The 27,212-nt window shown below is 42.9% G+C and overlaps 1 protein-coding gene across 2 annotated transcripts in view; it reads left to right on the top strand.

Moving 5' to 3' along the window:
• Positions 1-27,212, top strand: part of FBXO42 (F-box protein 42) — a 100,719-nt gene that overhangs the window by 64,035 nt on the left and 9,472 nt on the right. For both annotated transcript variants that reach the window (XM_021715675.1, XM_008064303.2), the window contains one exon: positions 25,932-26,085. In XM_021715675.1, coding sequence (XP_021571350.1) covers positions 25,932-26,085 — 154 coding nt within the window. The remainder of the gene's footprint in view (positions 1-25,931; positions 26,086-27,212) is intronic.

The following is a 27,212-nucleotide window of genomic DNA, read 5'->3' as shown; positions in this document are numbered from 1 at the left end:
TCAAGCCCTTGGTTTTAGAAAAACACACTCAAGGACAGAGATAGTACAACCTGGATACCTGTTCTTGGTCTTGCCACTTCTCAGTTACTGCCCTCTGAAGTTATTTGCATTCTCTGGACCTTGGTTTTCTTCTCTGTAAAAAGAAAATGAGACAAAATCACTGTTTATAAACATTGATAACAAACCACTTTAATGCAAACCACCTAGGAATCTTACTTAAAATATGGATTCCTCAGCCCTATTGCTGGCTCACTCACCTAATCCCAGGGGCTAGGGATAGGATGGTAGAAGAGCATTTTTCAAAAGAGAATATGTCCCAGTTGATTATAAACATAGCTAAATTTGGAAATCCTGGAGCCCTGCGATATCTTCTTGTGTTCTTATTGCATAATCTGTGACCTCACTCAGTGTTATTACAGTGACTTAGGTAGGCATGTAATGTGCGAAAATGAACTCCTCAAGTATCATGAAGGAAGCTGCTCTCTTAGCTGCTTCTTTGTAGAAATAGCTACCTTTTACCCCAGTTAGTCAGGAGTGGCCTACTGTCCCAGGAAATGCATATGGATCCTGAGAGGGTTTGGGGGGCTGGGTGTTAGTTATCCCAGAGTCATCATACATACTGTATTTAACCTTCATACCAACTCATTTAGGATGAGCTAGTAATATATCTAAGATCACACAGCCAATAAGCTCTAGAGCAGAAATTGAAACCCAAGATTTTGTCTCTAAAGTCAGTTTTTTATTGTTGTTTTTGTTTATTTGTCTCACTTTCTGCCTAGGCTGTAGTGCGGTGGCAGTCATGGTCATCACAACCTCAGCCTGCTGGGGCTCAGGTGGTACTGAGCCTTCCAAGTAGTTGGAACTACAGGTGCATACCACCATGCCTGCTAATTTTATTTACTGTAGAGACAAAGTCTCGCCAAGTTGCACAGGCTGGCCTCAATCCCCTGGGCTCAGGCAATCCTCTTCTGGGATTATAGGCATGAGCCACTGTGCCTGGCCTAAAGTCTATATTCTTTCTACTAAGCCATGCTGTATGTAGTTTTATTTTTTTCCCTAATTTATTTCACATTATAAATTTTTATTTAGTTATTTAGTTATTTTTTTGAGTTGGAGTCTCACACTGTCACCCAGACTGGACTGCAGTGGCTGCTCCCTGCCACCGCAGCCTCGACCTGCTGAGCTCTGGCGATCCTTCCGCCTCAGCCTTCCGAGTAGCTGGAATTACAGGTACGGTACCACGCCCAGCTAATTCACATTATAAATTTTTAAACTTTTTAAATAGACTTTTATTTTAGAGTAGAACAGAGTTTCCATATATCCTCCAGCCCTGATTTTCCCTTTTGTTAACATCTAGTATAGTATGCCAATATTGATACATTATTATTAACTAAAGTTCATACTTTATATTAGATTACCTGGCTTTTTAAAACTTAATATCATCTTTTTGCTCTAATATACCATTCTTTGTTTTTTTGTTTTTTTGTTTGTTTGTTTTGGTTTGTTTGTTTTTTGAGTTGGAGTCTCCCTCTGTCGCCCAGACTAGAGTGCAGTGGCATGCTCATGGCTACCGCAGCCTTGACCTGCTGGGCTTAACTGGAACTACAGATGCACACCATCACGCTCAGCTAATTTTTGTGATTTATTGTAGAGATGAGGTCTTACCAACTTGCCCAGGCTGGTCTTGAATCCTTAGACTTAGGCAGTCCTCTTGCCTTGGCCTCCCAAAGTTCTGGGATTACGGGCTGAGTCACCAAGCCTGGCCCCATTCTTTGTTTTTTAGGACTGTTCTCTAACAGAATAATCACATCTTCCAAAATCACTGAGTAATCCTGCAGAAAAGCTGGTTTACTTTTGGAACTGGAGGCAGGAAAAAGAAAGGGTATTGGTCATATAAGATGTCTGTAGGAAGGCCAGGATATCCTTAAAAGTTTGAAAGTGCTAGAAGTATCTACAAATAACTGTCCTAAGTGTCATTGTTTCTCTTACAATGTAGTGACACCTTGAAAAGGACATACATGGGGCTCTTGGATTCATTGATGAAGGTTTCTGTCTGGTGTCTAGTAGAAAAGCATAGTTTTAAGTTCTCTGCTGTCCTTTCTTGAACCTGTGACATTATCACCATAAATGTCAAAATAAGGGAGTCTGGGGTTAATACCTGGTACCAGGTATCACCAGAGCAGCTGAAAGTAGGAATTGAAACCCAAGATTTTGCCTCTGAAGCCAGTTGGTTTTATTTGTTTGTTTGAGTCAGAGTCTCATTCTGCCACCCAGACTGGAGGGCAGTGGCACAATCACAGTTCACTGCAGCCTTGACCTTCTTGGCTCAAGCAATCCTTCTGCCTCAGCTTTCCAAGTGGCTTAATACGGGATGCGTTTTGATTTTTGTATAGATGAAGTCTTGCTATGTTACCTTAGGTTGGTCGCGAACTCCTGGTCTCAGGCAGTCCTCTCGACTTGACCTCTCAGGGTTCTAGGATTACAGGTGTGAGCCACTGCACCTAGCCTTCATGAGCCTTTTCTATTCTCTTAAAACCCTCTAAAATAAAATCCTCTTATTTTAGATAGAGATCCATAGTGTCGCTGAGAGTAAACAGTGACTTTCCTTAGAATTCTCAGCTTTCAAATCTCCATACTGTGATTCTGTTTGCCTACCATCTTGACAAAACAGTGTTTACTCTTGGTTTCCCTGTATAGTAAAACTCTAAAAACATCTAACATCGCTTCTTTTTATTTTCAGATATCCATGTAATCTCTTCCTAATAGTGTTTCATGTTTTATGACCACAATAATCTTCATTTTGTATGATGCCTTATCCCTGTGTATTGTCAATGCTACGTAAATGTATTAACTTTATGTCCTAAATGAAATTGTAAGCCAGGCTCGGTGGCTCAGCCCGTAATCCCGCGCCTTTGGGAGGCTGAGGTGAGCGGATTGCCTGAGCCGGCAGGTTTGAGACCCGCCTGGACAGCAAGACCTCATCTCTACAATAAATAAAAAAAAATCAGCCGGGCGTGGTAGCAGATGCCTGTAATTCCAGCTACTTGGAAGGCTGAGGTGGAAGGATCATCGGAGCCTAGCAGGTCGAGGCTGCGGTGGCCGGGAGTGGCCACTGCACTCCAGTCTGGGCAACAGAGTGAGACTCCAACTCAAAAAAATAGAAAGAAAGAAAGAAAGAAATTGTAGAAGGCTAATCCTAAATGGGGGAAGATAGATACCATCCCTGAGTCATTGACCCTCTTGATTTCAAGGACGCTCAGCAGTGCCATGGACCACCTCATGCCTGGTGCTTGCTCTTGAACTGTTCATTCCCTGGATACTCAAGATGAGACCAGTTTCTCAAGTTTTTCAGCTCTTGTGACTTTGAGATTTTGCAAAGAATCAGCATTGTGCTCTTCCTAGGTGAGTGAGGGTTGTGATGGGTCATTTATTGACTTATAAATATCAACTTGAGTTCTGGGAGGCTACTTTCTCCTTTCAAAGCTTGGAAGCTGCCTCTCATACTTTCTTTGGAGATGACCTTTTGAACTATGCTTTAATTGATTCTACTTTTCAAACAAATAGTCCCCTAGATAATTTTCTCTTTTCCGTAGTTCTCTGTAGAAGTGATCATGGGCTGTGGATTTTATATTTGATTTGTTGGCTTTTATACTGTGTCCTTTTTTGACTTCTCTTCCATTGTAGTAAGCTTTCTGAAAGTCCACTGCTCAATCTTAAAATGATTCGTATTATTTAATTCACATAATGTGAGTTAGGGTGGTTGCATTTTTTTGTGAGGACTAGGCTATTGAAGACCTAACATAATGAATTTTAATTCTTTTTTATTTTCTGAGTCAGAGTCTTCCTCTGTCACCCAGGCTGGAGTGCAATGGCATGTCCACAGCTCACCTCAGCCTCCCGAGTAGCTGTACTCTGGGAATACAAGCGCATCCTTTTATCCAGAGCATCCTACTAGTTGCCACCTTGATCTCTTGTCCACTCCCTTGCTCCTTCAGCCAGGCTGTTAGCTACTGGAGAATTGCAGTAACCCTTTGCAGCTTGCATCTCTGAACATCAGCATCTCTTGCTTGACATGTTAGACATTGATCATGTCCTTCCACAGAGGACTGTTAAGCTTCCAGGGACAGGTACCCAGGTACAGAACTAAGTAACATGAGTTCCCTGTCTCTAAGAAGTTCCCCATCTAGTAGGGGTGGAAGACAGAGGAAAATAGAATACTTGTGTGGTAAAGGAATAAGAACTGTGGATGACCATAAAAGATGGTGGGACCAAAAATGAGTCTTGAAGAATAAATAGGAGTTACTTAGCTGAGTGAAGGCAGCAGATGGCATCTCCAGGGAATGGGAGGTCAGAGAGTTTGCATGTCCATGAACTTTTAAATAGATAAGTGTTCCTGTCCAGGATAAGTGAGGGGAAAGCGGTGCAAGCAGGTATTGGAAAGGTAGATGGGGTCAAAGTATGACCAGCAAGGCTCTGCACAGTCTTCCCCTCTCCCATTGCTCTGACTCATCGCCTGCTGCATCCCTGTCCCTCACTGTATTTTCACCTCACATCTGGGCCTCTGCATCCTTATGACTCTCTCCTTCACCTCCTTTACAGGTTTTATTCATGTTTCACCCCCTGAGGTGTTCCTTGACTACCCTGCTTGAAATGGCAGCTCCCTGGCTCACTTTCCTCCTTCGTTTTTCCCCCTCAGCACTTATCACCAGCTAATATTCTATCTTTCTTCCTGCAGAAGACTATAAGCTTCCTGGGGCTGGGAGATTTTGTTTGTTTTATTCGCTGCGGACCCTAGGACCTAGCACACAGTAGGCACTGAAAAAGTGGGGTACCGTGTATAGCATGGTAGGTAAGACTTTATCTTGAAGGTTCTAGTGAGTAAGTGAAGGGTGATGAGGGGAAGGGACATGATTATATTTATGAATTCATCCTCAGTCTTCTCTTGGGGATTATTTTCTGGACAGATCTTAACCACAGCAGTGCCCAGTTGTTCGGCCTCATTAAGTTGTTGTCTCCGTTGAATGCCGCCGAGCTCCATCAAACAGAAACACTGCAAGTGTTGGGGCTTGCTGTGGTTTGAATATTTGTTCCCTCCGAAACTCATGTTGAAACTTAATCCCCAATGTGGTCATTTTTTGTCTTTAAGGTGTGATTAGGTTATGAGGGCTCTGCACTCATGAGTGGATTAATCTATTCGTGGATTAATAGATTAGTGGGTTATCATGGGAGTGGGACTGGTGGCTTTATGAAAAAAGAAAGAGATCTGAGCTGACACACTCAGTCCCCTGGCCTCACAGTGCCCTTGGCCACCCCAGGACTCTGCACAAAGTCCCCACCAGCAAGGAGGCCCTTACCACAAGCACTTACCTTGGACTTCTCTTTCAAATCACCCAGTTTCAGGTGTTCTGTTATAAGCAACTGAAAATGTACTAAGACAGGACTTAAAACAAAATATCCACCCTCAGCTTTCATTGTAGTCCAGGGACTAAGACAGACGATTTTATACCTCTACCCTCTCTTTGTTTCCACTTTTCTTATGGCTACAGATGGGTCTGCCCATAGGAGGCAAGGAACTGACTTCTGCCACAGCAGGAAAAGTCTCCTGAAGAGTAGCAGTAGAATATGTCTGACCCGGCATCCAGGTGCCTTGCCTGGGATGGGTCTGTGTCTTGGCTAGCAACTGACAATCTTTCCTAATACCGGCAGGCCAGTGGAGCCCCTGGTGAATAGAAAACAAATTCCACATCTCCTTTCCTCTCTGTATGTTGTACAGGAATAGAAGGATTTGAGAAAAAGTGTGTCCAGGTAATAAGTTGAAAACTCAGTCTAAGTAGAATGGGGCTTTTCCACATTGTTTTCATCAGTCAGGATCTGTATATTTCTTTTTACATTTAGTGGAGTTATAGTTCATTGGTTTTACTAATCAGAATTCATTCAAAGTAGGTGTATGGATATATTATCACTCTTGAGAGAATCCAAACTTTAGATTCCCCACATATGCGTATGTGCACACCCTCTGTTGTAATATGGCATTAAGATTTTAGCATTTACTTTTCTTTCCTCTGTAAGAAAATGCCTTGATACTCTAACTAAAATAGACGAGTATTTCAGCAGACTGCTAGTGGCAGGCAGTACAAATACATTTATTCACAAGTATCTGAAACCCTCTTCCCAGATGTTTGTTATTATGCTTACATTTGGTTTAACAGAAAACATATTCATTTTCTTCACTTGTACATTTTGAGGATAATGAACCGCAGGAACTGCTGAATTTGATGATCTTCCGCACTGCAGCAGGAGCCCTTATGACCCCCAGCAGGATTGGGATGTGCAGCCTTCCCAGTTATTCATAGTACTGGGCTCCTGCAGAATATGGTCATACACAAGCAAGATGAATGGCGGGAGACTGGAAAAGAAGCTGGGCTTTTGGGAATGGTGGATATGAGGAGAAAACACAGCCCACCACATCCAACTTTAGGCAGTTTAGTTTTTTGTACTGGCACATATTCATGTGTGATTTGGTAACCTGTTCTCTGGAAATTAGATTGGAAATTAGTACTGGTCATGAAATCTTCCTGCCAGAGGAACCTTGAGTTCCCAAAGCTTGAACAGTGACTGCATTCATTCCTTTTCTTATGCATTTTCATTCCTTTACTTATTGTTTACTGTATGCCCAGTGCTGTTCTAGGTTCTGCAGATACAGTGTAAAGGAGAAGCAGAGTATGCTGGTGAAGAAAAATGATAAATCAATCAATAAATACAAAGAAAATATAAAGAACTAAGGAAAATAACTGATAATGCTAGAGAGCAGATGGGGGAGGGGTGTTTAAAATAAGTTAGAAAATGTCTATAGAGTCAGGAGCTTGATATGGATGGGTATATTTTTTATTGTTATTTTTTGAATTAGGGTCGCCATCACCCAGGCTGAAGTGTAGTGGGACAATCACAGTGCGCTGCAGCCTCAACCACCCGGGCTCAGGTGATCCTTCCGCCTCAGCCTCCCAAAGTATTGGGATTACAGGCATGAGCCACCGTTCCTGACCTTGATGGATAGATTTTTAAAGGAAATATGACCATGAGGGGAAACTAATGAATTTGAATTCTGTTCACAATTTATGGCAGACTATTTGTTCTTATTAAGATGATTTGCTTTTGATTAAAATGACTGAAGTATTTGAATATCCATCTCCATTTTTCTGTTTTCATAGAAAGGAGGCATCCAAAGTCCAGACTCCACGTGCATGGGCTAATCTCTATTAAGAAGGCCTAGGATAATACTTAAGTGACTATTTCAAGGTTCTTTGTTATATGAGCTCCTCCCTGACCCATGGACCTGGTTGATCTTCTTTATGAGGTGGTGATTTTTCCTTGTTTCCTCTAGCCCTATGCTGTCCTGGAACAACCTGGACCTGTGGTGGTCTCGGGACATGTGACTGAGAGCAGAGCCAGTGGGTTTCCCTAGGAAAGGAAGGAATCCTTCCTGTTTATTTATAAAGTTCAGATCCTGGGATTTTTCCAGAATACATGCTCTTCTAAGGTGGGTACACATTCTCTCCTGCTGGAGAGAAGAGTGGGAACATTTGCATAGCACAGATCTGGGTAACCTTTGGTCTTCCAAGGGAGACAATAAATAAGATTTTACCATAATTCAGTTTGACTCTCTCTTCTGGCTGACTAGGATTTTCCTGTTTTGACACCAGGCCAGAAACTTTATGACTAGCAACATTGTTTTCCCTTCTAAATACAGCCCCTTGAAAGAGTACTCCCCCACCCCTATTAGAACTGCAATTAACAAATTATCAGATTAAACTGAAACTCTGGACCTCCTCTCCTCCCCCAGAAATCAAATAAAAAAAGACTACTTGAAATGGTAACAAGGGGCTATTATTGGTTTTCATGTTGTTAATTTTTAACTGATAAGTGCTGCCCTGTTCATCCAGTAGTCTTTCATGTGGGTTTGTTTAGAAGTGAAAACAATGCCAGTGGAGAATTTCTTTGGTGGGTGGCATATATAGTTATCTAAAAGTTTCTCATGCCTATTACAAAAGTTCCTGTTATTTGGGTGTTTCATAAATGACCCAGAGTGATGTTTTTAAAGTTGTGGGTATAGTTGTAATAATAAAAATGTATACAGTGAATCCTGAGATCCAGACAAGCTTTGTCTAATATGTGTTTTAATATTAATCTGTAACTTTTCTGGCCTTATTGCGAGTGAGGAATAAGATGGGGGAAAAAAAAAATTAGAGAGGAAAGAGGATGTCCGAGAGAAAGAAGTGCCTTAATCCTTTACTTCCCCAAAAGGAGGCGTCAGCTGATGCCTCCAGGGTATGTCGTGATTAGCTTGAGCCAGTTCTGACCCCAACTCTTTTCTCTTTTTCTTTTTTTTCTTTTTTTTTTTTTTTTTTTGAGTTGGAGTCTCACTGTCGCCCAGACTGGAGTGCAGTGGCCGCTCCCGGCCACCGCAGCCTCGACCTGCTGGGCTCCGGCAATCCTCCCGCTTCAGCTTTCTGAGTAGCTGGAACTACATGCGTGCGCTACCACGCCCGGCTAATTTTTTGATTTATTGTAGAGATGAGGTCTCGCCAAGTTGCCCAGGCAGGTCTCGAACCCGCGGGCTCAGGCAATCCACTCACCTCAGCCTCCCCAAGGCACGGGATTACAGGCTGAGCCACTGAGCCCGGCTTGACCCCAACTCTTGAGGGATCTGTAACCATTTGCCTTCCATGACTGGATTTCATTCAGCAAAAATTTTCATATGAAATAGTCTCTGACCTCCAGGAAAGTATAATCTTACTGGGAGACTCTAAATGGATAATTTCAACACCTCTGATTGGAACTGAAGTTAAAGAGCACCTCGGTAGAATTGAGTCTTGAAAAGCAGGAATTTAAGGGTTCTGTAAGAACTTCACACTTTTTTCCTTAAAGCATTAATATATTCTTGTATCTTCTTTTTTTTTTTTGAGTTGGAGTCTCACTCTGTCACCCAGACTGGAGTGCAGTGGCCGCTCTCGGCCACCACAGCCTCAACCTGCTGGCCTCCGGCAATCCTTCTGCCTCAGCCTTCCGAGTAGCCGGAATTACAGGCGTGCACTACCACACCCGGCTAATTTTTTTATTTATTGTAGAGATGAGGTCTCACCAAGTTGCCCAGGCGGGTCTCAAACCCGTGAGCTCAAGCAATCCTCTTGTATCTTCTATGGGCATCTATATAAATGCAAAGACTTGCTGTAATTATTATTGGCCATAGGATTTTTTTTTTTTTTTTTTTTTGAGTTGGGGTTTCACTTTGTCACCCAAGGCTGGAGTGCAGTGGCATGATCATAGCTCACCACAGCCTCAACCTCCTGGGCTCAGGTGATCCTCTGTCTTCAACCTTCCAAGTAACTGGGGCTACTGGCACACGCCACTATGCTTGACTAATTTTTTTATTTTTTTACAGAGACTAAGTCTTGCTATATTGCCTAGGCTAGTCTTGACCTCCTGGGCTCAAACAGTCCTCTTGCCTCCCAAAGTGCTGGAATTACACTCCACTCCTGGCCCTAAGTTGGTAATATTCATATTCTAGGAAAAAAACTAGTGTCTTTTCCAGAAAGAGCCCCTGTTGTCTTTGGGCTGCATACTTTGGAGACCATTCTGAATAGTTATTTGTCTTCAAGGTGTTTACAGTCAAGACAGATTTTATACTAATACATTTTGAAGTGTTTTTTTTCCTTCCATTTCCCTTTTGTTCCCCCTCTTCAAGCCATAAAACTATGACACATGCTTTTTTTTTTTTTATTCCCACACAAAGTCTTACCTGTAAAATCAAAACCATTCAAAGATGTAAGCAGTTTAGAATAAGCTGTTAAATGATAACTCCAGTGTTTTTCTTTAAAGGATCTGTTTCCTCCTAAATTGTCCATGCCAGCCTGTCCTCTTTTGCCCTCTAGTTTTCAGATTCTGATGCTAATATAGTGTTCTGGAAAATGCCTCTCAAAATTATTGCTCCTCCAGACCTCTGAACTCTTGCTATCAAGGTCGTTCACTTCAACACACATTATGATTACAGCTCTACCAAGCCAGCTGCCTAGTCAGAGCTCCTAAGACCCAAATTTGCTTTTATCAGCAAAATTCATCCTTCTCCCCTTCTTCCCTTCTTCCCCACCCCTCATCAACTTGAGACTCACTACCCCCCAAAAAACCAAAAACCCCACACAAAAGCATCTTTCAGGGAGGGTCTTACTTGCCCTCAAGGCCAGTATTGTCTGGAAGGACTAGCATACTCCATATGGAGCTGCAGATGAATGCCTTTCATTGGACCTACCCTGAGAATGTGTGTGTGTGTGTGTGTGTGTGTGTGTGTGTGTGTGTGTGTGTGCGCGCGCGCGTGCGTGTGCACACACGCACAGAGGTGTTAATATGACATGAGGAGTATGACCTGAAGCTCAATTCCATTTTTTATTTTTTATTGAGCCTTTTGGCTTCATTACTATGAGAAAAAATAATTTGAGAGCATCCAGGGAAAACTTTTTTACTGCCAGTCTAAAAGAATCTAGACCATGCCCCCTTTAAAAAGCAAATCACACACAAAACATTCTGAGACTTCATGAGCTAAGTGGAGATTTTGCCCAGTGCTTTTCTTCTGGATTCGTTGACATGCCAGTGAGTCCCAAGGTTAAACTTCTCATCCTCTTAGTTTTTTTGTTTTCAAACTTTACCTCAAGTCCCGATTCCTGGTTCTAAGTTTCAGAGTCATAGAGATCACTTGTTGCAAATAAGTCTTAAAGTTATTTATTTTCCTGAGAGCCAGTAGTTGAAACATTCCATTTTTTCCTTTTATTTTGCAGTATAGGTTCAGTGACCTAGAGATAACTGATAACCAAGGAAACGTTCGTATGTTGAAATGCTAAAGGAGTTCCTGTCAGCACTCTTCTAATGAAAGCATTTAGCGGGAGAAACCCATTTGAGCCCATGTCCTTACTCTGCTTTTGAAATGAAGGGTTCCATAAATTCATGTCCAGAGTGTATACACAGAAAGAAGTCTCAATAAGTTTAGTGTTTAGAAAAATTATCCAAATTCAGAAATAAGACAAAAGGATGACAGGATGTCCTTTTAGTGTCCTACTACTGGAGCATCATCTAACAGGCTCGCCTAAGGATTATTAAACTCTCCAGGACATGGTTCTCCAAGTCTAGTCTGCAGGAACTTGTTAGAAATGCAACTTCTCAGCACGCCCACCCTCCGCCCCGCCCACCTACTAAATAGGAAACTCTGCTGAGCTCAGTGGCTCAACCAGTAATCCCAGCCCTTTGGGAAGCTGAGGCAAGTGGATTGCCTGAGCCCGTGGGTTCGAGACCAACCTGGGCAATTTGGCGAGGTTTTGTCTCTACAAATAAAAAAAAAAATTAGCCATGTACCTTAGTGCATGTCTGTAGTTCTGGCTACTTGGAAGGCTTGAGGTGGAAGGATTGCCAGAGTCCAGCAGGTCAATGCTGGGTTGGCTGTGAGTGTGACACTGCTCTCTAGCCTGGACAATGGAATGAGACTCCAACTCAAAAAACAAAAAGAAAAAAGAAAACTCAGAGATGGGCCTAGTAATCTGTGTTTCCACAAGTCCTCCAGCTGCTTCTGATACAGCTAAAGTTTGAGAGCTGATCTATAGAAATGTACCTTTTTCTGACTTAGCGTTTATTATTAATTAGGACCTAGGTTTTATAAAGTTGCATGTTAATTTTCGATTCTGGCCCGTAAAAGATACAGGTGAGTCTGTCAAATAGAAAGGATTAACCCCAAAGGTTACAGTTTTATTGTCCAATAGTTGTTCACTAGTCTTGTTTTTAGCTTATTTTTTTTTAAGAGATAGGAGCCGGCTGGGTGCTATGGCTCAGCCTGTAATCCCAGCACTTTGGGGGGCTGAGGCGAGAGGATTACCTGAGCCTAGGGCTTCGAGACCAGCCTGGGCAACTTGGTGAGACCTTGTCTGTACAATAAATTACCAAAAAAACTAGCCAGGTGTGGTGGCGTGTGTCTGTAGTTCCAGTTACTTGGAAGGCTAAGGTGGAAGGATCGCCTGAGCCCAGCATGTCGAGGCTGTGGTAGCCATAAGCATGCCACTGCACTCCAGCCTGGGCAACAAGAGTGAGACTCCAACTCAAACAAAAAAAAAAAACAAAGAGAGATTAGGGCCAAGTGTGGTGGCCATGCCTGTAATCCCAGCACTTTGGGAGGTTGAGGTGGGAGGATTACTTAAACCCAGGAGTTTGAGAGAGAGAGAGAAAGAACTCTAGCACGTGCGCTGGAGAGCCAGCCTAGCTCTTAGCAAATTTTTATGTTTTGTTTTGAGTCAGGGTCTCACTCTGTCACCCAGCCTGGAGTGCAGTGGCACAGTTACTGCTCACTACAGCTTCAGACTCCAGAATGGCTAGGACTACAGGGACAATGGCACCGCACCCAGTTTATTTAAAAGATTTTTTTTTTTTTTTAGCCGGGCTCAATGGCTCGGCCTGTAATCCCGCACCTTTGGGAGGCTGAGGTGAGTGGATTGCCTGAGCCTGCTGGTTTGAGACCCGCCTGGGCAGGTGAGACCTCATCTCTACAATAAATCAAAATATCAACCGGGCGGTGGTAGCGCATGCCTGACAACTGGCCATGTTTCTAAATTTTTTAAAAATGACTTTGATAGCAGTAAAATAGCCATTTTCCATGGGGTACAAAGAACTCTTGCATTTTCTTTTAAAAGTTCTATAATCCAGTCCGAGCAACTTGGCGAGACCTCATCTCTACAGTAAATTAAAAAATTAGCCGGGCGTGGTGGCGCGTGCCTATAGTTCCAGCTACTTGGAAGGCTGAGGCAGAAGGATCACCTGAGTCCAGCAGGTCGAGGCTGCAGTGGCCATGAGCATGCCACCTGTACTCCAACCTGGATAATAGAGTGAGTTTCCAACTCAAAAAAAGAGAAAAGTTCTATATTGTTTGATTGTTTTATTTGAAGGTTTTTTGTTTTGTTTTGTTTTGAGTTGGAGTCTCACTCTGTCACCCAGACTGGAGTGCAGTGGCCGCTCCCACCACCGCAGCCTCGACCTGCTGGGCTCCAGCGATCATTCTGCCTCAGCCTTCCAAGTAGCTGGAACTACAGGCGTGCGCTACCACGCCCGGCTCATTTTTTATTTATTGTAGAGATGAGGTCTCACCAAATTGCCCAGGTGGGTGTCGAACCCGCGGACTCAGGCAATCCACTCACCTCAGCCTCCCAAAGGTGCGGGATTGTAGGCTGAGCCACCGATCCCGGCTTATTTGAGGGTATTTTTAAGTGCTTTTGTTTTCTTGGGTAAAAAAATAAATAAAAATGGGTTAATAAAAAAAATTTTCCTCCAAAGCTCTGAAATATGCTACCTAGAAAAATCTGTGACTAGGGTAATAGTTATACTTGTTGAGACTGTAACATTGAGGAAATGGTGAGATTGTAAACCTTCCTCTCATCTTGTGACCTTTGGCTGTTATTGCCTTGGTGTCTGCTTGCTTTCTCTTATTATCAAACAGTTGAGCTGCCCTTTTAGTCCTGAGTTCTATGTGAATAGAAACTACAATTGTGGGAAAGTGGCATAGAATCCAAACCATATTTTGGATGCTTGACTGTTTTAGTAGCTTATTTGCATAAGTAAACAGGAATGTCTTGTAATTCTGTCAGTGTCTTTCACATGTTAAATTTTCTTCTGATTTCATAGGAACCTTGGGAAACATCTGAACCAATTAACAATTTTAGGGGATGTTAGTTCTGTTCTATTGGGTGCCCATCTGATTATTCAGTTTCCCACAGCTGCCTTTTGGGCTCGTGCCTTGTTTTGAAATTTGCTCCATTGATCGATCATATCTTCAGTGTGATTGGGAGGCCTTTGGTGTGAATGAAACCAAGTAGTGTGTACATCCTTGCTTGATGTGGGCACGCTTGGTCCTGTGGTGCTTGGTGGGAACCTCAGTGGGAGGGTTCCTCTTTCTTCCTCCACCTTTGTGCCATCATGACACTTAGATTGCATTTAGAAGCCCAATGGCCTTGTTATTTTTGAAGACAGGCCAAGAAATGCCCTGATGAGTATAAAACTTTTATCTTATGAGTTTTCTTGGGGGACGGGCATTTATTTCATCATATGTCACCGTAATGATGATGTGCCTTTTTACTCTTTAGTGTCAGCTGTTGCCAGAGTACAACATATTGTTCAAGATTTTCAATTACTCAGTTACTACTGTGGTGGGTGTGTGTTTTGGTATAAATGTATTAAACCTGTGTGATATCATTGTAGCTGCTGTTTGGAATGAAGTACATGCACTTAGGGACAGTTGTTCAAAGTTAGAACCTAATATTTCATCTAGGGCAAGTCCATATAAAAGTTAGTTATTTCTCTTGTCTAATAATATAAGGCCATGTAGTTTTAAAGAAAGTTTATAAGCCAGGCTCAGTGACTCGGCCTGTAATCCCAGCGCTTTGGGAGACTAAGGTGTGTGGATTGTCTGAGCCCGTGAGTTCGAGACCCGCCCGCCTGGGCAACTTGGCGAGACCCCATCTCTACAATAAGTCAAAAATTAGCCGGGCGTGGTAGCGCACACCTGTAGTTTCAGCTACTTGGAAGGCTGAGCGGAAGGATCGCCGGAGCCCAGCAGGTCAAGGCTGCGGTGGCCGGGAGCAGCCACTGCACTCCAGTCTGGACAACAGTGAGACTCCAACTCAAAAAAAAAAAAAGAAAGTTTATAGGCACTCTTTAAATTGTTTGTTTTTCCTGAAACCTTAAAAAAATGAATAAAGGTATATAATTAGAATATGACTTTTCTTATTTTTCTCAAATTCTAGTAAAAACTTAATTGTTTGTCTTGCAGAACTCTACTTGACTAAAGAGGATGTTTATTCTTTAAGATATAGAAATTAGCCAGACTTGGTGGCTCAGCCTGTAATCCCACAACTTTGGGAGGCTGAGGTGAGTGGATTGCCTGAGCCCGCAGGTTCGAGACCCGCCTGGGCAACTTGGCGATACCTCATCTCTACAGTAAATCAAAAAATCAGCTGGGCGTGGTAGCACATGCCTGTAATTCCGGCTACTTGGAAGGCTGAGGCGGCAGGATCGCCGGAGCCCCGCAGGTCGAGGCTGCGGTGACCGGGAGCGGCCACTGCACTCCAGTCTGGGCAATAGAGTGAGACTCCAACTCAAAAAAAAAAGGCTTTTCTTGTTTTTCTCAAAATTCTAGTAAAAACTTAATTGATTGTCTTGCAGAACTCTACTTGCCTAAAGAGAATGTTTATTCTTTAAGATGTAAAAATTGTTGAAAAAATTCAAGGCCAGCCTGGGCAACATAGCAAGACCCCGTCTCAAAAAAATATATGCATGTGAAACATAGTTATTTATTTATTTATGAGTGGGAGTCTCACTGTCACCCAGGCTAGAGTGCAGTGGCATACTCACGGCCACCTCAGCCTCAACCTGCTATTCTCAGGCAATCCTTCCATCTCAGCTTCCCAAGTAACTGGAACCACAGGTATGTGCCACCACACCTGGCTATTTTTTTATTTATTGTAGAGACAAGGTCCTGCCAAGTTGTCAGGCTGGTCTCAACCCCTTGGTCTCAGGCAATCTTTTTGCCTCTGCCTCCCTAAGTGCTGTGATTACAGGTGTGAGCCACCATGCCTGGCTCAGATTTTTAGAAATAATAAAACTAGGAGCTATTTACAGAGGCCTCACAATACTGATTCTTAAAATTGTAAGAATTTAAAAGTATCTAATTTTCAGCAAATGTGCCAAATATTATATGCATAATTAGGGTCACAAAGTTTGATATATACCAGTATCCTTGACTTCTGGTTGCTGAACTAACTGTATAAAGGTTTTTTTGTTTTTGTTTTTTTTTTTGAGTTGGAGTCTCATTCTGTCGCCCAAGCTGTAGTGCAGTGACACGTTCCCAGCCACTACAGCCTCAACCTGCTGGACTCGGGACTCGGACGATCCTTCCACCTCAGCCTTCTAAGTTGCTGGAACTATAGGTGTGTGCTACTATGCCCGGCTTATTTTGTGGTTTATTGTGGAGACGAGGTCTCACCAAGTTGCCCAGGCTAGTCTTGAACCCCCAAGCTTAGGCAATCCTCTTGCCTTGGCCTCCTAGTGTTGGGATGACAGGCTTGAGCCACTGTGCCAGGCTAATATTGAGCTGGATGCAGTGGCTCATGCTTGTAGTCCCAGTGCTTTGGGAGGCCAAGGTGGGAGGATTGCTTTAAGTTAGGAATTTAAGACCAGCTTGGGCAACATAACGAGACCCTGTCTCTATAAAAAATAAAAATTAGTCAGGCATGGTGGCATGCAATTGCATTTCTAGGTACTTCCTAAGGTGAGTGTTTGAGGTTACATTGAACTATAATGACACCACTGCACTCCAGCCTGGGTGACAGAGCAGCACCCTGTCTCTAAAAAAAAAAAAAAGATTATATGTGGAATTCCGACCCCCCCCCCATTTGTTCTTGTATGGTAGTTTTTTCCCACTTACAAACTGAGGTAGGGAGTACAATTGACTCGAATTTTAGTATGAACTTAGGATACTGAAATTAAAGCTTTACTCTTTGTGACATAACACAGGCCTTGGAAATAAATGCTGAGTGGGGGAGTTTCCCACTCCTTGGGATAAAAATTAGAGGGAAAGATTTTGACTTAATAAAAAAAAATCAGGATATTTGAGGTGTCATTTTAGAAAGCCCTTACCTTACCTAATAATCTTTACAGATCTCTTATATTGATTTGTCATTGTCATTGGCCTTAGCTTACCTTTCCTTGGAGAGTCTAGAGAATAAATAAACAGTTCTATATTGGAGGTGGGATGTGTCCCAGAGCTTGTGAAGAACAAGAGGTCCTAAGAATAGCCATGTACTTATCTCTCTGACTACTCTAGATCTTTGGCTTTACCGAATTAATTAAGATATAGGAAAGAGCTTCTCGTTCCGACCTTTTAAGGCATCTGACTTGTTTGTGGCAACTACTCAGGAGGAAAGTTTCTGTATATACATGAAGAGCAACAGCATAGTATAATGGTCAAAAGAATGAGATTTCAAGTCAGACTGAATGAATTACAGTCCCAACTCTGCCGCTTATTCTGTGACCTTGGGCAAGTTATTTAAATGAATTGTGCCTCCGCTTTCTCATCTGTGGAATGGGAATAATACCAGGAGTTTAGAGAGAATTAAATTAGTTAATACATGCAAAGCACTTAAAAAAGTACCTAGCATATAATAAATGCTCAAAGCCGGGCTCGGTGGCTCAGCCTGTAATCTTGTGCCTTGGGAGGCTGAGGTGAGTGAATTGCCTGAGCCCGCGGGTTCGAGACCCACCTGGGCAACTTGGCGAGACCTCATCTCTACAATAAATCAAAAATTAGCCAAGTGTGGTAGCACACACCTGTAGTTCCAGCTACTTGGAAGGCTGAGGTGGAGGATCGCCGGAGCCTAGTGGGTTGAGGCTGTGGTGGCCGGGTGCGGCCACTGCACTCCAGTCTGGGCGACAGAGTGAGACTCCAACTCAAAAAAAAAATAATAATAATAATAATAAATGCTCAAAAATATTAGTCTTTTTTTATATTTATTTATTTATTTATTTATTTATTGAGTCAGAGTCTTACCCCATCATTCACAGTGGCACATTTGGGCTGGTCTTGAACTCCCGGGCGACAGAGTGAGACTCCGACTCAAAAAAAAAAAAAAAAATAATAATAATAAATGCTCAAAAATATTAGTCTTTTATTTATTTATTTATTTATTTATTTATTTATTTATTTATTTATTTATTTAGAGTCTCACCCCATCATTCACAGTGGCACATTTGGGCTGGTCTTGAACTCCCGGGCTCAGGCGTTCCTCCTGCCTTAGCCTCCCAAAGTGCTGGGATTGCAACCTTGAGCCACTGTGCCCGGCATTTCGTTAGCAGTAGCTACAGTAGTAATAGACCTATAGCAGCAATGACTGTAATTTCGCTTGGAATTAGTTATCATCCATCTATCCCTACCACCTTCCACATACTCCCCAGTCATAGGCAAACTGTTTACAAAGTTAAATCCTTTTTCTAAAATAGTGCTATCCAATAAAGCTTTCTGTGATGATAGAAATATTCTATGTCTGTGTTCGTAGCCACTGACAACCTGTGGCTAATGGTGACTGTTGGACAGTACAGATCTTTTTCTTTTTTTTTTTTTTTTTTTGAGTTAGAGTCTCACTCTGTTGCCCAGGCTGGGTACAGTCGAACTGCTGGGCTTCAGCTATCCTTCCACCCAGTCTTTCAAGTTGCCGGAACTACAGGCGCACACTACCAGGCCTGGCTAATTTTTTTGATTTATTGTAGAGTCAAGGGCTTGCCAAGTTACCTGGGCAGATCTTGAACTTGCTGGCTCAGGCAGTCCACTCGCCTTGGCCTCAGAAAAGTGCTAGGATTACAGGCTGAGCCACCGAGCCCGGCCAACAGTACAGATCTAATTGTGGTCTTTCCCCTGGCTTGATACTTTATATGCTGTATTACCAATACTTTAAAGATTCTATGAAGATTTTTCCCTTAAGAGGTATATGTTCTTATACTACATTTGTAATCCCTTTAAGCTCAGAACTGGTAAATACTGGGTTGCCTTTCCTAATAAAGTATTCATTTTTTTTTTTTTTTTTTGAGTTGGAGTCTCACTCTGTCGCCCAGACTGGAGTGCAGTGGCCGCTCCCGGCCACCGCAGCCTCGACCTACCGGGCTCCGGCGATCCTTCCGCCTCAGCCTTCCACGTAGCTGGAACTACAGGTACACGCTACCACGCCCGGCTAATTTTCTCCTGTCTCTTATCATGTGAAAAGACCTCTCTTTCCAAGACCTGAGTGTCACACGCACAGAAGAAGCCTCTAATAGTGTACCATACTCAACCTTGGGAGGTTGACTCTGTGGAAAGGGGAAGGGATGGTGAGGAAGAATAAAAAGAACTCATCCTTATATATCCCCTCTATGCCTAGAAATTAAGCTTTTTGAGAGAATGAGATATTGCTTACACATTTCTCAGTCCATTGCCCAACTAGATCAACAAATATTTATTTAACGCATGATTGGATGACAGCACGAATCTAGCAGAGAAAACTTCATGTTCTGATGCTTGATGGTACGTCTGATATCTTAGAATGACTTGGTTTTCTTTTTTGAGCCCAGGCAAGTTCTGACCTGACATAAGTCATCAAGAACTTGACACCCACCTGAGACACCCTCTGTTGCCTCACAAGACGTGGAATGCCCACAGCCTTTCTTTGCTGCAACCCAGCAGGACTCCCCTGGTCAAGGCGAGAAGTGAGGAAGTCTGACCTTGGCTTTTCTACTCTTCTGTTTAACCCTCAACCCCCAGGAATCTCCCCTCCCCTTCTTCCCCAGTCAGCACTTTCTTACTCTCTAGCTTTCTTGCAAAACAGGAAAGGGTCTAAGATATATGTTTTGACTGACATTGCTCTGGGTGAAATAACTAGATGACTCAAAAAATTGTAGGCGCCTTATTCAAGATGCCATGAAAGAGTGACAGCTCAGACAGAAGGTGATTCCAGAGCAACAGGGCTTTATCGGAGGATGTGGAAATCCCGATGGCTACAGGAGGTTCAACAGCAACTGCTTAATGAGCCCACCCAAAGCTCCCAAGGCAGAGACATCAACCCAGGCTTTTTTGCTCAGGCAACGGCAGCAGTAGGGCTTTGTCTGGGACATGGCAGCAATAATGCTGGAAAATAGTAGCAAGCAACTGCAGGTCCAAGAAGCGGGGCTCAGAGTGGGGTCTGTTTATGGGTGCTCAGAGTCCAATGCCACTGGATTTACCACTCATGCCCTTGTTTATCCCCAAGGCTGATGGGACTTGGGAAATCAATGAGTGCATACACCTTACTTGGATGGTGAGTTTTCTTTTCTTTTTGCTTTTTTTGAGTTGCAGTCTCACTCTGTTGCCCAGACTGGAGTGCAGTGGCCACTCCCAGCTACCGCAGCCTCGCCCTGCTGGGCTCCGGTGATCCTTCCGCCTAAGCCTTCCAAGTAACTGAAATTACAGGCATGCACTACCACGCCCGGCTGATTTTTTTGATTTATTGTAGAGATGAGGTCTCGCTGCCCAGGCGGGTCTCGAACCTGCGGGCTCAGGCAATCCACTCACCTCAGCCTCCCAAAGGCGTGGGATTATAGGCTGAGCCACCGAACCCAGCTAAGTATTCATAATTTATTTCAAAAGATGTTATATGAGGCTAGGCATGGTAACTCATGCCTGTAATCCCAGCACTTTGGAAGGCCGAGACAGGAGGATCATTTGAGCCCAGGAGTTTGAGATCAGCCTGGGCAACATAGTGAGATCTCATCTCTACAAAACAAAACAAATCAAAAAACTAGCCAGCATGGTGATGCGCTCCTGTAGTCCTAGCTATTCGAAAGGCTGAGGCAGAAGGTTCACCTGAGTCCATGAGGTCCAGACTGCAGTGAGCTATGATCAGCCACTGCACTCCAGCCTGGAGTAATATCCTAACTCAAAACAAAAAAAAAAGATGTTATAGAAAACAGGTAGTACTCATGAAGGAGCAAACTCAGACTAGTCTTATTATGTTAACTTTGTTTTTTGTTTATTTGTTTGTTTCTGTATTCTATGTGCTATATTTGACTTACCTTCCTGGGACTTAAAAAGATTTCCCTTTTGTATCCTCTGCTGTCAGTTACAATTTTATTTCTATTTTTCTGATGTTCCCACTTGTACTTTCTTGAGCTCGTTGGTCACTCTGCCAGCAATACTTCAACCATGTACTAGTAATTACATATGTGCACCAGTTTAATTCTGTTCTCATACGTTTTTTCATGTAGATAGCAGTACTGACAGATGTCTGTGGCTAATTGCCCTGGTATTTACTTTTATTAATTTGTTTTAACAGTAATAATAACAATTCCAGGCAGTATTCTAAATGTATTCTATAAGTTAACTCATTTAATCCTCACAACCTCTCTATGCAGGAGGTGCCATTGTTAATCGATTTTATAAAGAAACTGAAGCAGAGAGAAATCTGGTAACTGGCCTTAGTTTTGCAGGGCTGGGTCTGACCCCAGGCAGGCTGGTTTCAAAGCAAGTGCTCTAACCATAGTTCCTCATGTTAAACCCTTGGTGCTAATTGTTTTGGAATTCAGAATTTTTCTGATTTTAGAATGGATGTACATTGTAGATGCCTTTATATTTAGCTCTGGGGCAGTACTCTGTCATCAAACTGAATTATTCTACATTAACATATACAAATGTAGACATCATTTCAGGTCACATTTTGTCACCAAATGATTTTGAAAAAATTGGATTTTCAAGCCGGACTTGGTGGCTCAGCCTGTAATCCCGTGCCTTTGGGAGGCTGAGGTGAGTGGATTGCCTGAACCCGTGGGTTCGAGACCCGCCTGGGCAGCGAAACCTCCTCTCTACAATAAATCAAAAATCAGCTGGGCGTGGTAGCGCGTGCCTGTAGTTCCAGCTAGGAAGGCTGAGGCGGAAGGATCGTTGGAGCCCAGCAGGTCGAGGCTGCGGTGGCCGGGAGCGGCCACTGCACTCCAGTCTGGGTGAGAGAGTGACACTCCAACTCGAAAAAAAAAAATTGAATTTTCAGAGGATTTTGGAATTTCAGACAAGGGATTGCGGGCCTGTACTCCATGTAGCCTCTCACAGAGATCTTCATCAAATGAAGTGACTTGGGGCTAGAGCAGGGAAAGAGTTGCACTGAATTTGTAGTTCTCATTTTAAAAAGCAGCTTTGTATTCCCCCAATCACAAGGAGCAAGTATCACTTCTGAAAGTTCAGCCAATGTAGAACGTTTTTTTAAAGAAGAAAGTGAAAATCATCTGTAATCTTGCAATCCAGAGAGATCAACTACTGTTGACCCTCTAGATTTTTTTTTAGATAGATTTTCCTTTATGTATGAACACGAATAGGACAAAAAGTCTATTTTTTTTTTTTTTGAGTTGGAGTCTCACTATGGCACCCAGACTAGAGTCCAGTGGCTGCTCCTGGCCACCGCAGCCTCGACCTGCTGGGCTCCGGCGATCCTTCCACCTCAGCCTTCCGAGTAGCCGGAATTACAGGCATGCGCTACCACGCCCGGCTGATTTTTTGATTTATTGTAGGGATGAGGTCTCGCCTGCCCAGGCAGGTCTTGAACCCACGGGCTCAGGCAATCCACTCACCTCAGCCTCCCAAAGGCGCGGGATTACAGGCTGAGCCACCGAGCCCGGCTACAAATAGTCTATTTTAAGTGGGTTTAATTTGTCTAGATTCAGATTCTCTACCACTAACTGAATGTGTGTCCTTGGGGAAGTTAACCACTCTGTGCTTTGCTTTCTTTAGCCGTACAATGGGGGTTATAATCGTGCCCACCTCATAGGGTTTTTGTAAGGGTTATGTGATTAGTTACATATGAAGCATTTAGAACAGTGCCAGGATCATAGTGCCCATCAACTTACTATTATTATAATTTCATGTTCTGTCACTTGCTACTTTTAGTTTTCACATAATAGAGCATAGACATTGTTCTAAGATAATAAAAGTAGAGCCGCTATAATTTTTTTTATTTTGTTTTATTTGTGTGTATGTGTTTTACTGGCCCATTCCCCTGGAGGCCATACAGAATTTTTAATGGTAACGTATTGTTATTTATTTATTTATTTTTGAGTTGGATTCTCACTCTGTCGCCCAGACTGGAGAGTGCAGTGGTCGCTCCCAGCCACCACAGCCTTGCCCTGCTGGGCTCCGGCGATCCTTCCACCTCAGCCTTCTAAGTAGCTGGAACTACAGGCGAGTGCTACCACGCCTGTCTCATTTTTTGATTTATTGTAGAGATGAGTTCTCGCCAAGTTGCCCAGGCGGGTCTTAAACCCGCAGGCTCAGGCAATCCACTCACCTCAGCCTCCCAAAATCGTGGGATTACAGGCTGAGCCACCGAGCCCGGCTCAACATATTGTTATTTTATGTCAATATTCGTTGATTTATTTAAACACTGCAAATGAATGTTTGTATCTATTTCTTTCTCATTTGTCCACCTATCTCATTAGATTAATTCCTTAGAAATGGAATCACTGACTGGAAGTATTTGCATTTATACTATCTTTATGCAGATTACTTAATTTACATTAAATATTATATTTTTGTATGTTTCCACATATGACCATTTTGGGGGACCCTTGTTCTGCTACTTGCTTCACTTTATACGGTTGATTTTAAAAGCTAGGACTTCTAGGCCAGGTGCAGTGAGTGACACTTGTAATCTCTCAGTACATTGGGGGGCTGAGATGGGAGGATTGCTGGAACCCAGGAGTTGAGACCAGCCTAGGCAACACAGTGAGACCTCCTCTCTACAAAAAATTTTTTAAAAAGTAGCCAGATGTGGTAGCGCACACCTACAGTCTCAGCTACTTGGGAGGCTGAGGTGTTAGAGTGATATAGTGCTTTGACTAAACCACTATATTAGATTTTCTCGTCGGGCCAGGAGGTGGAACCCTTGGGTAGGCAAAAGTTTTTAACCAGAAACAGCTAGACTGTATGAAGGACAACAGGTTGGGATTAGCCTCCTTCGTCATGATCCTGTGGGCCACAAAAGTAGAGAGCGCTAACTCGCCGTACACCTCAGTCAGTGTCTCAGCACTGCTGGTCAGTGCAAGAACTGTTCCTAGGGGAGATTCGTTTCTGTGGTCAGATCCCAGGGGCTGATTGGTGTCTGTTCTATTAGGAAAGTATTCAAAGTAGCTGATGCCACATAGTGTTCTTAGATGTTCACCCCATACTTTGAAGACTGGTGGCTTCTCAGTAAATCACATTAAGTTATCCCTTGTGGTTGCTGTGGCTCACGCCTGTAATCCCAGCCTTTGGGAGGCCAAGGCAAGAGAATTGCTTGAGTCCAGGAGTTCGAGACTAACCCGGGCAACATAGCAAAATCTCATCTTCACAAAAAAGTAAAATAAAATTTAGCCGGGCATAGTGGTGCACATTTATAGTCCAGCTACTCTGAAGGTTAAGTCAGAAGGATCACCTGAGCCCAGGAGGTCAAGACTGCAGTGGACTGTGATCATGACACTGCACTCAGTGACTGGAAGACAAAGTAAAACCCTGACTCAAAAAAAAAAAAAAAAAAAAGGTTGCTGGGTACAATGGCTTACACCTGTAATCCCAGTACCTTGGGAGGTGGAGGTGAGAGGATTGCCTGCCTAAGCCCAGAGGTTTGAGACCAGCCTGGGCATCTTGGTGAGACCTTGTCTCTACAATAAATAAATAAATAAATAAATATCTGTGCATGGTGGCATGCACCTGTAGTCCCAGCAACTTGGAAGGTTGAGGCAGAAGTGTCGCCTGAGCCCATTAGGTCGAGACTGTAGTGGCTGGGAGCATGCCACTGCACTAAGGCTGGGCGACAGAGTGAGACTCTAACTCAAAAAAAAAAAGTTATCCTCAGGTTAGGTCACAAGGATGAAAGTCCTCTGCTCCATTTTCTCAACCTCGAGACTTTGTAAATGACACCATTAATAATAGTCTGAACAGGGCTTTTCAAACCATGTCCAATAACCCTTGCTGAAGAGGGAAACTAAACTGTCCTCCTAAATTGGAGCACCTCAATTGCTATCAGGTTAATGTAGTGTTGGGATTCCTTCTACTTAAGATAGCCTTTGAAAAAGGAGTCCTGCAGTTTTAACAAAAAACAAATAAGCAAAACATATTCCTGTTAGCCTTTGAAAAAGGAGTCCTGCAGTTTTAACAAAAAACAAATAAGCAAAACATATTCCTGTATTTACTGACACCAGCATATTGGGACAGATTACTTTGGTCTTGAGCAAACTAAAATTGAGATGTAGAGTGAGGGTTTAGGGGAAATAGCAATTGTTCTTTCAAAGACAGTAGGCTTTGAAATTATGCTTCTGTGAGACATTTGTTATCCCTAAAATTTCCCAGCATAAGCCAACTTTCTGCTTTTTTCAAAATGTGGTCAACATAGCTGAGGTCCAACCTGGATGGCCTTTGGTGTGAAGCTCATGGTTTCATTAGAATCTCTTCCCTTTGGGCCTTGAAAGTCTGCTCCACTTGTGCCAGTGTGAGGCTGGCTGGCTATGTGAGGCCAATAACTGTGACTCACAAGACAAATAGCTGCATCTCTGTTGCCCAGGCTGCAGTGCAGTGGCTTGATTACAACTACTGCGGCCTCAACCTGCTGGGCTCAGGCGATCTTTCTGCCTCAGCCTTCCAAGTAGCTGGCACTATAGGCGCACGCCACCATGCCTAGCTAATTTTTTTATTTATTGTAGAGACAAGAACTCACCATGTTGTTCAGACTGGTCTTGAACTCCTGGACTCAGGCAGTCCTTTCGCCTTGGCCTCCCAATGTGCTGGGTTTTTAGGCCTGAGCCAGTGCGCCTGTCTCTCTCTCTTTTTTTCACCTTTGTTAGATAACAACAGTTATTTTTAAATTGCATCCAGATATTTAGCCTCTACATATGCTTCTCCCCAGACCTCCTCACATTCTTTCCTTTGTGGCTTCTGTTAGGCTGTTAAAGGGATGTGAAGGAGAGTTAACATTTGTTGAGCACCTAGTATTGCCCGATATTGTGTTAGGTGCTTTGAATGTACTATTTAATACCAAATAACTTTATGAGATAGATATACTCATTTCTAAATTGAGGTGAGCAAATTAAACCTGAGAGAGGCTAAGTAACTTTCCTCCAGCTCAGGTTTCTCTGTTAATTATGAAAGATGTATTGTTAAATCAGTGGTAATGTCTCTGAGACCCTCAAGTCCAGTTTTGTCTCTGCCTTACCCCTATACTTCCTAGTATGGGTTCCCATTTTGCTACTGTTTCAGGGAAAGGTGATCTATAGATAGCCCACCGATGGGTTGTTGTGAGATCCTGAATCCTAACCATGGTATCATTGACTTCCCCCAGGGTCCTATCCTTCCCCCAAAGCCGGAGCAACTCTGGTTGTGTACAAGGACTTGCTAGTGCTGTTTGGTGGCTGGACGCGGCCAAGCCCTTATCCCCTACACCAACCGGAGAGATTCTTTGATGAAATACACACTTACTCACCCTCTAAAAACTGGTAAGTCACGAAGATAAGATCCTTTAAATCTGGAAGAAAAGGTTTTAGATCAGTGGATTCTTTTTGTTTTTTGTTTTTGGTGTCAAGAATCCTTTTGAAAGTTTGATGAAAAGCTATGGACTATTTTCCTAGGAGGACAAAATGTATGTATGGACAGATTTTACCCACAGTTTCAGAGGGTTTACAGGACCCCATAAAATTAAAACCCTTATTCCAAAGGGAAGAAGGATAATAGATTTATTCCTCTCCCAAAAAAACCGAATGAGACAGTTGAAGAACAGGGAACTCTTAAGCATTAGCTACTAATTCTCCAGAAGTATTATACATACAGGTAATTCCTTACTTCCTGCTGTATCTTCAAGATGTACTCCCAGCTGTTTTTCACACACAAAAAAAGTTGTGGTTTTTCTTTTTGTTTGTTTTTGTTCTGAGTCAGGTCTTACTCTCGTCCAGGCTAGAGTGCTGTAGCATGATCATTGCTCTCTGCAGCCTTGAATTCCCGGACTCAGGAGATCTTCCTGCCTCAGCCTCCTGAGTAACTGGAACTACAGGCATGTGCCACCATGCCTAGCTAATTTTTTTATATATATATATATTTTTTTTTTTTTTTTTGAGAGAGAGAGATGAGGTCTCACAGTGTTTCTCAGGCCAGTCTCAAACTCCTGGGCTCAAGCAATCCTGCCACCTTGGCCTCCCAGAGTGCCAGGATTACAGGTGTAAGCAAGCCACCACACCCGGCCTCATACATACATACATATGGAGAGAAAGAGAAACAAAAACAAACCCCTGTTTTTTGTAATGGAATACTTAATACATGGCTCTTGGCAGCTGCTACTGATTAGGACCGTAGACAGAAGTGGCAGATGGTACCCCTTTTGCAAACCAGACTGAAGCAGCCAAGAAGCCATGATCTTGTCCCTTGTCATTGTCTTCTCATCTGTCTACCTCTATGCCATCTATGTTGAGAACTTGAAAGTGAATATAACTTTAAGCAAGTTTGTAGGAAAAGCATAAATACTTTATGCCATTCTCCATTTATCCTAACAATGTCTCCACTGACAGAATTGTCATTTTATTTTATTTTATTTTATTTTATTTTATTTTATTTTTGAGTTGGAGTCTCACTC

This window comes from Carlito syrichta, unplaced genomic scaffold (genome assembly GCF_000164805.1).
Source record: "Carlito syrichta isolate Samal-C Ts95f unplaced genomic scaffold, Tarsius_syrichta-2.0.1 Scaffold307274, whole genome shotgun sequence".
NCBI classification, from domain to species: Eukaryota; Metazoa; Chordata; class Mammalia; order Primates; family Tarsiidae; genus Carlito; species Carlito syrichta.
Note: the sequence above shows the minus strand (reverse complement) of the source record. Positions and strands in the feature narration are given on the sequence as shown.